The 14,554-nt window shown below is 41.2% G+C and overlaps 1 protein-coding gene across 6 annotated transcripts in view; it reads left to right on the top strand.

The window, feature by feature from the left end:
* The window catches only part of ARNT2 (aryl hydrocarbon receptor nuclear translocator 2), a 106,918-nt gene extending 94,216 nt beyond the window's left edge, over window positions 1-12,702 (top strand). For all 6 annotated transcript variants that reach the window (XM_042476912.1, XM_042476911.1, XM_042476909.1 and 3 more), the window contains 5 exons: window positions 1,314-1,413; window positions 5,329-5,467; window positions 6,767-6,932; window positions 11,798-11,934; window positions 12,345-12,702. In XM_042476912.1, coding sequence (XP_042332846.1) covers window positions 1,314-1,413; window positions 5,329-5,467; window positions 6,767-6,932; window positions 11,798-11,934; window positions 12,345-12,443 — 641 coding nt within the window. In that variant the 3' untranslated portion in view covers window positions 12,444-12,702. The remainder of the gene's footprint in view (window positions 1-1,313; window positions 1,414-5,328; window positions 5,468-6,766; window positions 6,933-11,797; window positions 11,935-12,344) is intronic.
* The last annotated feature ends 1,852 nt before the right edge of the window (window positions 12,703-14,554 follow it).

Below are 14,554 nucleotides of genomic sequence, written 5' to 3'. Positions count from 1 at the left end.
TTGCAAGAGCTCTGCAATATCTTCTGTGAATTTGCAGCTTTGTATAATGTTGTGGTTGCTTTTAGTGTGTTTTATAACCCTGAAATTTATTATATGGCTTAAGACCAAGACAAATAAGGCTAAACTGAATTGTATGCTTCCTCGCTCAGCAACCATTCACTGAATTGATTCTATCCATGACTCATTCCCACAGGAAACAGGGCAGTGTAGCACTTAACACATGTAACACTACTGGTGAAATCAGCAGCAGACGCTGCAGACTCTGGTTTGCTTGCATCATAGTTCTCCCCTGAAAACACATATTTTGAACTTCCTAGGACAAGGATAAAGAGCACCCCAGGTCAATCAGGATCAGAGGAACTTTGGTCACATTATTTGTCCATTTCCTTATTCATTTAGCTGTCCTACGTGTCATCTAGTTTGATATTGAAACTGGCAACAGCTCTCTGGGGTCTCTGCCAGTTTTTTCCACCATCTGCTACCCACAACTTGAGAAAAATTACTTTTTGGAGTGCAGTTCCTAGCCAAACGGAAAGCCACTGCTTTTCCAGGTGCAACATGGCATCAAGATGGTGCCTGAACCCAACCCCTTAGCCAGTCAGTGCCCAGGGGTGGAGCTGCCTTGTGCAGCCATAGAGGAAAAAGCCTTGAACCTTTGAGCACCAGTGTAGCTGCTTGGGTAGAAAGTTCTGCTCCACTCAAAGTCCTATTGGATCTTGGTCAGATAAATCAAGGGCCAGCAAAGTGCAGTCCTTGGACCCCCCTCCGGAAACCTACGAAGCCTTCTCCCAAATTCAACTTTTTGGTTTTCATGTGGTAGTGTTCCCCCCCCCCCCAAACCAGACAGAATCTTCTAAAACTGCCTAAAAATACAGTGGTTTGCTCCCCATAACCTTCCAAATCTCTCCCCCCAAAAAATCCAAAGGGGAAGTGGGGGAAAATTGAACAGAATTTGACCAAACTGGCATCTGGCAGTGACAAAATGTTCTGGTGTATGTATCTCACCAGGGGACACAGGGAAGAAAACTGATCTCTGCACCCTGAGTTGCCCACCCTGCTTTAAATTATAGTACTGATTTAGTAGCAATCATACTGGCATAATCATGTTTTCCTACTAAACCTGAAGAAAACCTATTAGCATCTACCTTCGTCATCCAAGGGAGCGCTCTCACCTTTTTGTTTGTCTAGTGAATGGCCATATTTTTGTCTAGGAAGGGACCAATTTCTGGTACCAAGCAGCATCCCTGTACTGTGCATTCATTCATTGTTTCATCAAGGGTTATCCTGAAATTTTCTTGTGGTTGTTCTTGCAGCAGATAAAAAGATGATGCCTTCAGCATCAACTGGAGGAAACCAACAGATTTACTCTCAAGGGAGCCCTTTCCAGCCAGGACATTCTGGAAAATCTTTCAGGTATTGTACATCACTGCAGAGAAAACGATCAATGGAGTGAGAAATAATGCCTGTCTCTTTTTTCTTAACAATGTAATAGCAACAGAAGGAATAGTGCTTGTATTGCTTATCACACAAGCTCCACCTGCTAAAATTCCCTCTTCTACACAATTATTAAAAGGTACAGGGGCTCTGCTCTGTTTTTCACCAGGCAACCCTAAGTGCCATCCATATAGATAATACTATATTATTGTTATTAGTCTAAATCCAATTCTTCATCCCATCTAGGGAAGGAGACTTGAATCAGTGGGAATTTGGTAAGTCAAAACTTAGATACATTTGTTAAGGAAAAAGCCACATGGGTTATACAGTAAGAGAAATAAAAGATGTATGTGAGAGTCAGAGTGACTCAGCAGAAGCCAATGGAGAACCACACAGGTGTGAATGGTAATACAATTAACAAGTACTGAGTGCCAAGGACAAGAAATGCATAGTGAATAATTGGACACACCTGACAATTGTAAAGTGGTCAAGGCTGAGATGATGAAATCATTAATTGTAGGATGAACAAAGAGAACCAATGGGAATGATGTACATGCCTACTGGGTGGAAACAGACCACAGTGGGTGGTGCCATGCTTTGGCTATAATAATGACTATGGATTCCATTGTATTTTGTGGGTAGTAGAGTGGATAGTAGTAGTGGATTGTAGAGTGAGGAGTTGAGTATTGTTTGGAGCTGTGTATATAGTAGAATAAAGTAGATCTTTTATAAGACTACTGAGTTGTCTGGTGTCTTGGGTGAAGCTACAAGAACCAGCAGGACCCTGGTGAAGAAGGGTGAAGACTTCTGTGGAAGCAAGAGTGAGAAGGCTTGGAGAGTTTGTCGGGGTCTTCAGCCTGTTCTCTGCAACTCTTGCAAAGATATAACAACTGGCCAAAACTGGTCAGCGTGGTGCACAACCAGGTGGTGAGTTCCAGGCCAGGTGAAGAGCCACAACTCCCATCATCCCTTACAACATTTCCATTGATTTCAAATCTCCACTGATTGTGTATATTTTCATTGATTCGGGTCCTTTTGATTTGGTGGAACTAACCATTAGATTTGGGTGCTTGTTGTTGTTTCTCATTATTGTTTTCTGTGATTGAAAGGGGTACACATTTTGGCTTTCTTCCCTTTTATAAGCTACTAGAAGTCACACAAGCCCCAGCTTGGTAGCTCAGTAAGATAGGAATTCTGATCAGCAAGAAGAGTATGAAACATATTGGTGATAATGCAGGTTTCCCGCGGGACTCCCCATGCTTCATATGAAAAGTCAGCTGGAAATATGCTCCTAATCTTGGTTACCTCAAAGTACTCTTAAAATTATCCTCAAAACATATTTAAAATATTGAAATTTGGAGGGAATCATTTGTTGTTCTGCTTCAGGCACCAAAATGTCTTGGACCAGCCCTAGACAGTAATATAGTAGCCACTTTATGCTGGGGCAAACTGCTGATCAATGTTGCTCAGTACTGTATATACTAGGGACAGGCAAGCCTTCAGCTTTCAGGATTTATGATGTTATTCACTAAAATCTTGAGGTCCACAAAGTGGCAGAGGAGGAAGGAGAAACTGAGAAACAAGGTGACTCTGCACACATGTTCAACACAGGATTTTATTTTGATTGCCAGACGTGGTGCTTGCACATGACTCATTTCACATACAGATCTACTCATATTTTTATTCAACTCTTCTTGATTGCAGCAGTCTAGTTTAGCAGAGAAAAAGAAGTCTTTTGTATTGTCACTCCTGTTAAACTGTTGGAAGTGAGAAACCTTTGCTGATCTATGGCAGTTGATCTAAATATCGAACAATAGATCTCAATCTAATATTTGCTTATCTTGATATACAGTGATTGGCAATGATTTCTAGGTTTTCAGACAGGACTTTTTCCCAGCCCTGCCTGGAGATACTTTGCATTGATCCTGGGACCTTCTGGGTGCAAAGCATGCATTCTCCCAGCAAGTCTATTCCTCACCTCACTTCACCCCACCCCAGTTAATTGAGAGAATGCCTATAAACAATCTGCTTTGAATACGTGAGATTTGTTAACAAATATTCCAAGTTTACTGTTACTGAGAAGAGTAATGGAAGGATGGAAGCTACGTTAAAGGGGAAGCAGAAAGGAGATACAGTATGTCCTTTAGGTTACATAGCACATATTTTTGCAAGCATTAAGTGTAGCAAGTTCTTATGAATAGCTTCCTTTCGAAACCAATGTAGGGAGAAAACATGATGCATACCAAATATATTAATCATGTCAGTTATATCTGGACTGAACTCTGCAAAGTGAAGGAACAGGGATTACACGGATCTGACGGAGAGGAATGTTATTCACTGTATATGTGAAAAGAGGCCAGGACACCGCAGAGTTTGAAAATGCCTGCAAGGCTCATGCTGGGCAGAGAGGAGGGGAGTTGTTTTGATCTCATCCTTCCTTGAGTGCTGCCAAGCCTTGAGACCTTCCTTTGGATCCTTTGGAATCTGTTAGCATTCTCGAAATGACCTGCCAGAGTACAGGAGCATGCATTGTTAAATAAATCAATAAAATAATGATAGTTCCCAGCAAGCCCAAATTACCTGACTGCAGAGGAGACTGACCGTAGTATCTCACTGTGATATACCACTTTTCAAACTCTTATCCTCAGACATATCCCCCATGCTATTTCACACACACACAAAACCACTGAGAGAGGTTGTCTGGAGTTTTGGAGTTCAGTGCCATCAATATGCAGATGACACCCAACTCTGTTACTTCTTTCCACCAAAAGCCAAGGAAGCTATTTTGGGCTTAAACTGGTGCATGTCATCAGTAATGGACTAGATGAGAATAAACAAATTGAAACTTAATCCAGACAAGATGGAAATGCTCTTGGTTAGTCAAAAAGGATATCAGGGATACAACCTGTGCTAAATTAAGTTACACTCCCCCTGAAGATGCAGGTTTGCAGCTTGGGTGTACTCCTGGGTCTGGAAGCACAGGTTTCAGTGGTGGCTAGGAGTGCCAGCTGCACCTGTTTCTTGATATGTCAGATCTGGCCATGGTGACACATGCCTTAGTTACATATGCTAGCTGGATTACTATGATGCACTCTACATGGGGCTGTCATCAAAATTGCTTAGAAACTTCAGTTGGTCCAAAAAGCTGCAGCCAGGTTGTGAAGTGGAGCACAATTCCCTTGTTGCAATTCTTCATTGGTTGCTGGTCCATTTCTGGGCACAATTCAAAGTGCTGGTTATGTGAATTAAAGCCCTACATGGCTCAGGCCCCAGTTATTTGAAGGATGGTATCCCCCCTTATGAATCAGCCCTTGCTTTGAGATCATCTGGGGAAGCCATTGTCTCTGTTCCACCACAGGTACATCTCAGTGGTTGCCCCTAGTCTAACTTCTAGACTGCCCCCAGTCTAACTTCTCCCTTCTCAGCCAAGCTAGACTGGCATCCTCCCTACCTTCCTTTTGCAGACATGCAGAGACTTTTCTATTCCAACAGGCATTTGATGAGTGATGATATAAGGCCCATCTTGCACAACATGCTGGATATTAATAATTGTTGCACTGGTGTACATGTGTTTTAATCTGTATATTTTAACTTGGTTTTAATTTTTTCTGATTGTGTTTCAGCTTTTGTCTCTTGTAGATTTTTAACAAGTTTTTTAATCTTTGTAAACCTGTTTGAGTCCCACTCTGGGGAAAAGGTGTGATAGAAATAATAATAATAATAATAATAATAATAAAGTTTTGGCTGCATTCCTCAACAACATATAGCCCCTGGAAGACTAGCCAGGGAGAAATACCTTCCTCTACATAGAAAATGTTCCATACATCCTTTGCTGCAAAGATATAGTGAGCCTCCACGAGCCTTCAAGTCCATTTCTATTCTTCCTCTTAAAAGCTCATCTGTGGTCCATGTGCCTGGAGTCAACGACATTCAGTCTTCATCATCAACAAGCCAAAACTTGACACAGATATCGCGACAGCTAAATCAGAGCCAAGTGGCCTGGACAGGGAGTCGACCTCCATTCCCCGGACAGGTATGAAAGTTAAAGGGGCCATTTTTTAATCTGCTTGTTGAGAGAGAATATTTCATATTTTGATGGTATATATCACTTTCTGATACAGTCACCAAAGCAAATAGGAAGGAACTTCCATGTGAATGCCTTTGCTTCACACTTCAGGGCATATGAAAGCTATCAGTGAACTTCTGTATTTCTTTTCAGTTCATTCATTACATGATGAGGCAGAAGAACATTTCCTTAGAACACAAAAGTCTATTAAATGGGAAGAAAGAGAGCACCCTGAATTTCATTTGTAATGTTTCAACCTAGCCCAGAGTTTAATTTCCATTAGATACTTAATTAATTAATTCCAGGAAATACAGCACCTAAAACACCTCAGACTGATTTCTCCCTCTAGCTAGTAAATGGCTACATCTGACAAGCTGAATTGCCAGAGGCTGAGGTATGGGTGATGACCAGAAAATTGAGGTTTGAGTGAAGGAAAAACTAAGAAGAACTCTGTTGACTCACACCAAAGGCCTGTTCACATGGTAGCCAACCAGAAACATATAGGAAGCCCATGTGCAAGATAAGACATAATAGCATCTTCCTGTTCCTGTTCCCCAAAACTTGCATTTAGAGACATGCTGGCTCCACTGTTAGAAGCAATATACAGCCATCATAAGAAGTAATCACCAGCAGTCTTCAGTGTTGGTATTCTGTGCTGAGTACCTTGTCACAAAAGCCACCACATTCAGTTTCATAAGCCACCCTAAATGTATATTTTTTAAAAAGGTTGAGCACTTTCTGAGACCTAAAGCCCAGCAAGGGGTTCGAACCTTGTGGCCCACATCTTTTTGTTGTCTCCACTTGAAATGTTTCTTCTCCAAGCCTATGAAAAATGATATTGTCAAGTAAATGGGTCAGCTGTCATCACACTTCCTGCTCTTTCCTCCTGGGCTGTAGACTCAGAGGGAGAGAACAGATGAATAATGTGAGGATAGCATCAAGGATAAGAGGTCTGCTCAGGGCATTTTGCCCAAACCTAGATCTGGCCACGAATAACCTATTTGTAGGAGAGATTTAATGGGTCATCTCAGGGAACAGTTGCACACATCCCTTTGCGGTCCTTGAACTGAATTGGCCTTGAGTACACATTGCTACAACATAACTAAAGGTGGAAATAACCTGCCTCACAAAGTTGCTTGTTTCACAGTGTTGCCTTTGATGAAACTACAGTTCTATTGCACCACTTACTTCCTGTGTCAAAAATCCAGAAAAATAATCATGTCTTTATGCTTACCCATAAACCCCCCCCCCCCCATTCCTCTTCAGCAAATTCCTTCACAATCTGGCAAGGCTCAGTCTTCTCCCTTTGCGATTGGAACCAGCCATACTTATCCCGCTGATCCAGCATCCTACAGCCCCCTGTCTAGTCCTGCCACATCTTCTCCAAGTGGGAATGCCTATTCCAGCCTAGCTAACAGAACCACGGGATTTGGTAGGTATGAAACTTGATATAAACTCGTGGAAGTACAAATGGAAATGTTGCTGCTACTACTACTGTTACTGTGAAAGTCCCCAACTATAATTGCCAGAATCCTCAGTTCCTAACAGTTTACAAGAATACTACTATTATTCTCTCATTTTCATCTTCCTCTTCTTCTACTATTATTATTCTTTGGAATATTCAGGTTTGGTGGCACTAAAAGCACAACAAGCTTTAAATAGCCAAGCAGATCAGTCAACCAGAAGCCTAAAACAAGAGTGAGCCCAATTATGTTTCCCAAAACCCACTGTAGGTCTCACCCTGCCCAGAAATGCTAAATATATGGCCTTGCACTCCATTTTAGAACAAAACCATTTCTGCATGCTTCCAGGAACAGAAAAGGTTTAAAAACAGTTCACCAAGAAGAGGAACTGCAGGAGGAATTGTTGTCCACAAAATCAGCCTGCGGAGGGTCACACTTTTCCCATGAGCTGAAGTAGTTAGCTGGCAACCAGGATATGTAGACCAACTGAGAGCAACATGATCTGTACTGATGCAAAGATTGCCCAAAGTGAAGGGTCAGTCCAGCATGTAGCTGCAGTACCATCTTCTGCTAGGGCTGGAGTTGACATTAAGACCTCCATACTCATCCCTTACAATTGTGGAAGTGATTTTTCAGGTGCTGCAGGGGTTGGTATTTCTATCCTCTCTGTACAGTGCCCAATCTCTCCCCAAGCCAGACAGTGATTATGGAAGCACTCAGACCTCCCTTAGGACCCTTACAGATTTCATGCCATTGTTGTGCATCCAACAATGGGAAGGATGGGTATCCAGACCTTCTCTGTTCCTGCCTGCTCATCTTGAAGTACAGAATGCCTATATAGGATTGCTTAGGGTCTTTAAAATAGGTCAGGGGGAAGGTATATAGATCAACATAGTATAAGGTCTGCATGTGGATCTTTATGCTACACTGAGAGGATGCCTAGGAGTTAAAGTGCCCAACTATAATTGCAGAATCTGAAGTTCATGGTTCCTGGCAGCTTACAAGAATTCTAGATCAGCTATTACATCTGGCCCCACAAGTGCATCTGAGCCTAAGGCTCAGGACCAGTTCAAGGAATTTTGCTGCTAGAGATGGAGCAGCAAATAGCACCTACCTAGCCTGAAGCCGCCTTACGGTGCACTGGATTGGAGCCGTGGCAACTGCATGCCTTTGCCCCAATCCAGCCTTTTTAGGGCACAAAAAGGAGCTGCAAAAAGTGGCTCCTTTTTGCGCCCTGGAAAGGGCATGATAGCCACGGCGATGCCTTTGGCATTGTGTTGTGTGGATGCAGCACCAGAGGAGCGCCGTGTGGAGCAGCGTGCAGCATCATGGCACCCTGGGGGCAGAGTCAGGGCATGTATCATGTGGACGCGACACTCCGACTCCACCGCCAGGCTGTCCTTAATGGCCGATCTGCACAGGGCCATAAGTGCATCTCCCAGCTCTCTGAATATTTTTTTAAAAGTATGCTAAATTAAATACCTTTCTAGGGCATCCAAAATCTGCTATTTCAGGCAGTCACTTTACTTTGCTTAATTGTAGCTGTAGTCTGGCTAAGTTTGGCTGCATAAATGGCAACCCCACTATTTTATATAGCCATCTCTGTTTTTTAAGACAATAAAGGTGGCAGGGAGCAGTTAAGGAAATAAAACACAGAATGACTGGATCCAAAGCACCAGTCTATAAAACTGTCAAGAAGGGGTAATTGACAAGTGTAGATTATCATGCAGGGGTGCAGAAAGCTAGCCCTCTCAAAATTCTGTCTTCTGTAAAAAGTTCTGTTCTGTTCCTGGTTATCCTGAAGAGAGAAGGAGGCAAAAATGAATACAGGTGGTGCTAGCTGATAGTCGAGCCATCTGCAGCTTTTGGGGGGCTTAACATTGTATCTTGGCTCTGCAAATTGTCAAAGGCCAGTGGTCTCAAAATATTTCATGACATTTACTGTTAGTTCTTTGATAGAAGAAAGCAGATACCTTTAGCATCAGGCCTTGTACATGAGATGGTTCTGGAATGACTTTGGTTGGGGTTGGGGGAGGAATGCAGCGTGTCCAAATTCCAAAATAGATTGACTTGATTTGCCTGTGCTCACATGTGTAGACAGGCAGTCCCACAGGAAATAACTCTAGGAAATAAGGATGTTTCCTAGAGCTGTGGGGAACACATAGCTGGCGGTGCAAAATTTCAACAGAATGGGGGGAATTAGTTCAAAAACTGCTGTTGTCTGCAGTTGGAGGAGACACTGTTGAGAGGGAGGGGAAACTTCAATTGATGTATTTTCACGTCAACAAACTTGAAAAGCAGTATCTTGAGCCCAGCAAGTCCAACTGATAATTCAGGACAGACCATGAATCAACTCTAGAAGTTTGAATGTAAGTGCCAGGAACAAAAGGTGAAGAGGGATCACTTAAATTCCAAAATGCACAGTAAGCGAAAGGTTTGAGTTTTTATTTTATTTATTTTTTAGTTACACAAGGAAGAGTTCAAGTATCAACTGAGATTATTTCCATGAGGACAAGACTTTTTCTTTGACTTCACGACACTTTCAATCAATCTCCTAATTAATGATGATAAATTGATCCTTAAAAGAATGATAAACAGTAGTGCTTTCTTAGAGAATTAGTGAGGTTCAGTGGTTTGTGAATTGGGCTAAGATTTCAAAGGGCCAGATTTTTATTTATGGGATTTATATCCCAGCTTTCTCAAAAATGGGATTCAAGTCAATTTACAATAAGTTTAAAAAGATAAAATTAAAACATCAAGTACAAAAGTAAAAAAATAAATAAATATACTAATATTAAAAGAAGTTAAAAACAGTTTTGTTTAAAACATTGTAGAAGTAAAAACCATTCAATCTTGAGCAAATTATACTCTCTCAGTCTCAAAGGAAGGCAGAAGCAATTATCTTCGAAATAAATCATGCCAAGAAAACCCCATAACAGGATTGTCTTAGAGTTGCCATAAAATGGAAATAACTTGAAAGCACACACACCACCGACAACAAAAACAGTGCTTTTTTAAGCTTATTGTTTGTGTGCAGCGCCAGGATTTGCAAGTGTACACAGAGATGCACTGCAGCTTATTAGTAAAGTTTATATCTCTCCTTTTTTCCAATTACCTTAGGTTATAGTATGTGGCTGTGGTCCTTTCTATTTTATCTTCACAACAAACTGTGAGGTAGGCTAGGCTGAGAGAGATTGAGTGGCCTATGACTACCCAAAAGCGTTTCATGGCTTATTGAGAACTTGAGCCTGGATTTTCCAAGTCCAGTACTCTAGTTCCATCTTCTTGATGGATACCTCTAAGCTTTGGAATTCTTTTCCTTTGCAGTGGAGACTTGCCAAAGACCAAGCCTGTGCATTGTCTAGAAGATGTTCATATTCAACTTAACTGTAGGATGCAGGGATGCAGGGGAGGGAGTTTACATGTATAAATAGGGTAATGTGTGTGGGGAGGGTAATAAACTATTGGGATTGGACAAGACAAATTGTACTCCCCGGGGCCTTCAAATGCTCATGGGAGAGCATAAACAGCTGCCCTGTGTGTATGCTGTGTGTAAAGTTGGTTGCTGTTGTGTGCCTTCAAGGCGTTTCCAACTTATGACATCCCTAAAGCGAATCTATCATGGTGTTTTCTTGGTAAGATTTGTTCAGAGCAGGTTGCCATTGACTTCGCCTGAGGCTGAGAGCATGTGACTTGCCCAGAGTCACCCAGTGGGTTTCATGGCCAAGCAAAGGAATCAAAGCCTGGTCTCCAGAATCCCAGTCCAGCACTCAAAGCGCTATGCCATGCTGGCTCTCATTTAAAGGCTGTCTTGTTATTGTATTATTATTATTATTATTATTATTATTATTAAAGTTTTCCCGCCTCTCCCAGTGGATCAAAGCGGGGTTACAGATTATGATCTATTGAGCCTCTACACAGAAATGTAGGACTAAGGTTGCTCCTACTTATTCCATGTTTAAAAAAATCTATATAGTCTACACCCTGTCTTTAATTTCAGACTAACAGGAGTATCGTATTTCAGTTGTATTTAGCTGTTTATAACATTTAGGTCCTCTCTTTCAGTGGTTTTTCAGTGCTTAAAGCAGCATTTAAATTTAAGAATTCCAAAAAAACAAAGAAAATATCATTTATATATAATTTTTTGTTAAAAAAACCTCATTGTATGAAGCATTGCTATGACTGGTGACAGAAAAGGCATGCTAAGACTTGTGTTCATATCCCTTACCAGGCATGACCTCACAGTGAGGTACAATGCCTTAGCCTTGTGAATCACCCAGGGTTCATCTATGTGTCTTTTTATTGTTTTATTGCAGTTCTGTTGTGATTTTATAATATTTTAAACTGAGCCTTGTTATTTGAGCCAGTGCTCAAATAAATTAGATGTGACAAGATATTTAACAAATATTTTGTAAATCGGTAAAGTAATATTCAGATGATTACAGCCTCAGGTTGCAGATGCTGTGCAGCAAAGTCCATCTCCCAGGTGTTCCTTAGGAGCTGTTCAGTGTTCTTCTTTGTTGGAGGCCACGGCTACTATGCCACACAACCTTCCAGGCAGCCATGAGTTAAACAAACTTTCAACTAATTTGGTGCCTCAGGTGTGGCAGATTCAGCCACAAAGACAGATTTACTGTGGTGGGGAAGCCCTTTTGTCAGCTTCAGCCAACAAAATGACTTGAACCAGTCATGGACTTGATGGCCCTTAAGGTCTCTTTCAACTCAGGAGAGATAGGAATGAATATTTTATTTGGAATAATAATGCAATGAGGGAAGGGGTTTAAAAGAAATAAAAAATGATACTCTTTTAACTTTGGAGCTTTTATTCCTCCAGCTGAGAGTAGCCAAAGCAGTGGACAGTTTCAAGGGAGGCCTTCAGAGGTGTGGTCCCAGTGGCAAAGCCAGCATCATAACCAGCAGAACAGTGAGCAGCACCCACATCAGCAAACAAGCCAGACAGAAGTATTCCAGGTGAGTCCAAGCACTATTACAATAATTTATGCTTCCCAATCTTTTAGGAAAATTTTATTTTTTTGATCTAAAATTCCCTGAACTCCCTAAAAGTCCTATAGCCACCATGGAGTTCTGAGAACCATGATCCAAAAATTAACTTTAGGGACCCATGGCATATATCAAATACTAGTAAGCATCTGTCTGCCCTGTGTTGGCACCTATTAGGATACTTGGTACGAAGTAAGTTTTCTTGTTTTCTTGTACTGTAAGCTTTCTTTTCCAGTTTGTTCTACTGTTTTGCTGTTAGTTGCTGTACATCTGTGCAAGAAACATAGTTTTGTTTTACAGGGAAAATGGCAAAGGCAGCTTTGCCTAAGACAGAAAAACAAGGAAAATTACATATCCTTCTCTTTGTTTTTATCTTCCAGGATATGTTACCTATTCCAGGCGATCCAACGCAGGGGACTGGCAATTACAACATTGAAGATTTTGCTGATCTGGGCATGTTTCCTCCATTTTCTGAATAAATTCATCTAGCTAGATAACCTCTAAAAGAATGTTCTGGGGAATGAGGAGAACCCACACTGGTGTAGGTTTGGCTCTGTTTTCTCTGTGTTAACTTATCATAGAAGTATTAAACAAGACGTATCCATTCTCATCTTTTAGAGAATAACCTGCTGTCCTTCCAAATGCTGACCATGCAAGTTCTAATGAAATAATTAATACTACCTGGTTGGGGTTCATGTAAGGATTCATTTTGTATCTCATTCCCATTTACAGTAGAGGTTGGGGTTTGGGGTGGGGTGGGGTGGGGTGGGTAGAGGGGAAGGCACTTTGATTGTGAACTTTCTCTAAGCTCTTAACATTTGAATGTGAACCACTTCTTACTTTCCCTTTTAGAGAAAGTTGTTTGTTGTAAATAGATAATGAAATAACAAGCACTCCAGGTTTTTTTGCACACTACTTGAAAATACACTCTTTAGATTTCATCAGAACTTAGAGCAAGGATAGCTCAGAGGGTTGAGCATAGTGCTTTTGGTTAGAATGGACTAAAAGGGAATCAAGTTCAGTTCCTGTAGTCTGCTTTACCGGGGAAGGCGCTGAGTTCAATGACTAGAGCTAATGATTTGCATGCATGAAGTCTTGCATTCAGTTCCTTTGGCATTTCCACTGGAAACAAACCCAGCTAACAGAGCTGGGAAAGTTGTGTGTCTCAGTGCTGATGAAGCCATGGTGCTATTCCTGGAAAATCTGATGTGAGGCAGTACTGGCTTTAAAAAAAATAACACAAACAGTGGCTGGAGACATACTATTTACATGCTCAGTTCAATATTTAATTATGTTGACCATGTACAGCAGAAGTTGTATGACTTCCCTTAGTCATGTGCAGTAACCAGGTCTCAGATTGCATTATAACATGTTTCAAATGAATGTTCATTTGCATTTCACTTATCATGGAGATTTGCTTCTGTGTAAACCTAACATAAATTCAACAGTAACATTAGCACAAATGGCCAATCTGGATCACAAGAGACTACCTCCTCAAGCAAGGAATCGCCACCTTCTTTATTTGAGGAAGTTCTGTCTTCCAGACAGAAATCTCAGTGGTCTAAAATGGGACTTTGCCACATGACCTGATCCTATCATGATTGTCTAGAAGTCACAATTATCAGTACTACCTTTAGTTTGGTAATCTGCTCTAAATAAAAGGAGAAGAATCTTTCGACATGTGGAGAGCCTTCCAAAAAGGGGTGTCTTCCCTATATAAAGGCTCTTTTCTTCAGACTGCTGCTTACGTTCCTCTTATTTACACCAAGTAGATCACAGACCATCTGGATAGGGATCCAGAACTAACATCTTCAAAGTTACTAAGCAGTTACGCTTTGAAATCAGCACAGTTTCCTGTTCAGAAAAATGGCAAAGATAAGCAGGGTAGCTCTCGTACAACTTTTAAAAGGGTTTCCTTTTCTTTATAAGCGGAAGCCATGGACAGTTTTTAACAGCTCAGTTAAAATTTTGCAGGTCTCCCTGTAGGGCCAGTTGAATAAGAGATTGACTTTCACTGGGATAGTAATCTCTTTTGACTGGATCATTCTTTCCAAATTAGCATATAATATGATGCATTGTGAGATGACTTGGGAGTTTGAAAGCTGAACTTGAAAATCATAGGCATAACTAGTTACTGTTAATTTTTTTATTTGCAAGTAGTTACTTTTGGTGCTGATGACGCCATGGTGCCATTCCGGTTAAAAATGAGCATAACAATGTCTTGACATTCTTTTTTAAGGAATCCCTAAGAAATACTCACTATTTTGCACAGGTGAGAAGTGTTGCTGCTTAGTAAAAATCTCTTACATCTTGTTCACTTCCCTTATATATATGAGGTGGCCATGGAGGCAGGTTTAATCTAATTTTTCCCACCTTTCTAAATGAGTGTCACACACCACAGATCCTCCTTTTTTGCTCCTCAGGACAGCAAAGTGAGGGTGCCAAAAATGTGACAGCATCTTTTCTGGGAGGACTGGCTAAGCATTGCACTGAGCCAGTCTTCCAGGAAGTGTTACTACTGACAGTCTTCCCGAATCATCTTATGTCTTGTTCCATCCTTGCATTGCAATCCTACTGGTGTATGCCATTA

Source organism: Sceloporus undulatus, chromosome 6 (assembly GCF_019175285.1).
Source record: "Sceloporus undulatus isolate JIND9_A2432 ecotype Alabama chromosome 6, SceUnd_v1.1, whole genome shotgun sequence".
Lineage (NCBI taxonomy): Eukaryota > Metazoa > Chordata > Lepidosauria > Squamata > Phrynosomatidae > Sceloporus > Sceloporus undulatus.
Note: the sequence above shows the minus strand (reverse complement) of the source record. Positions and strands in the feature narration are given on the sequence as shown.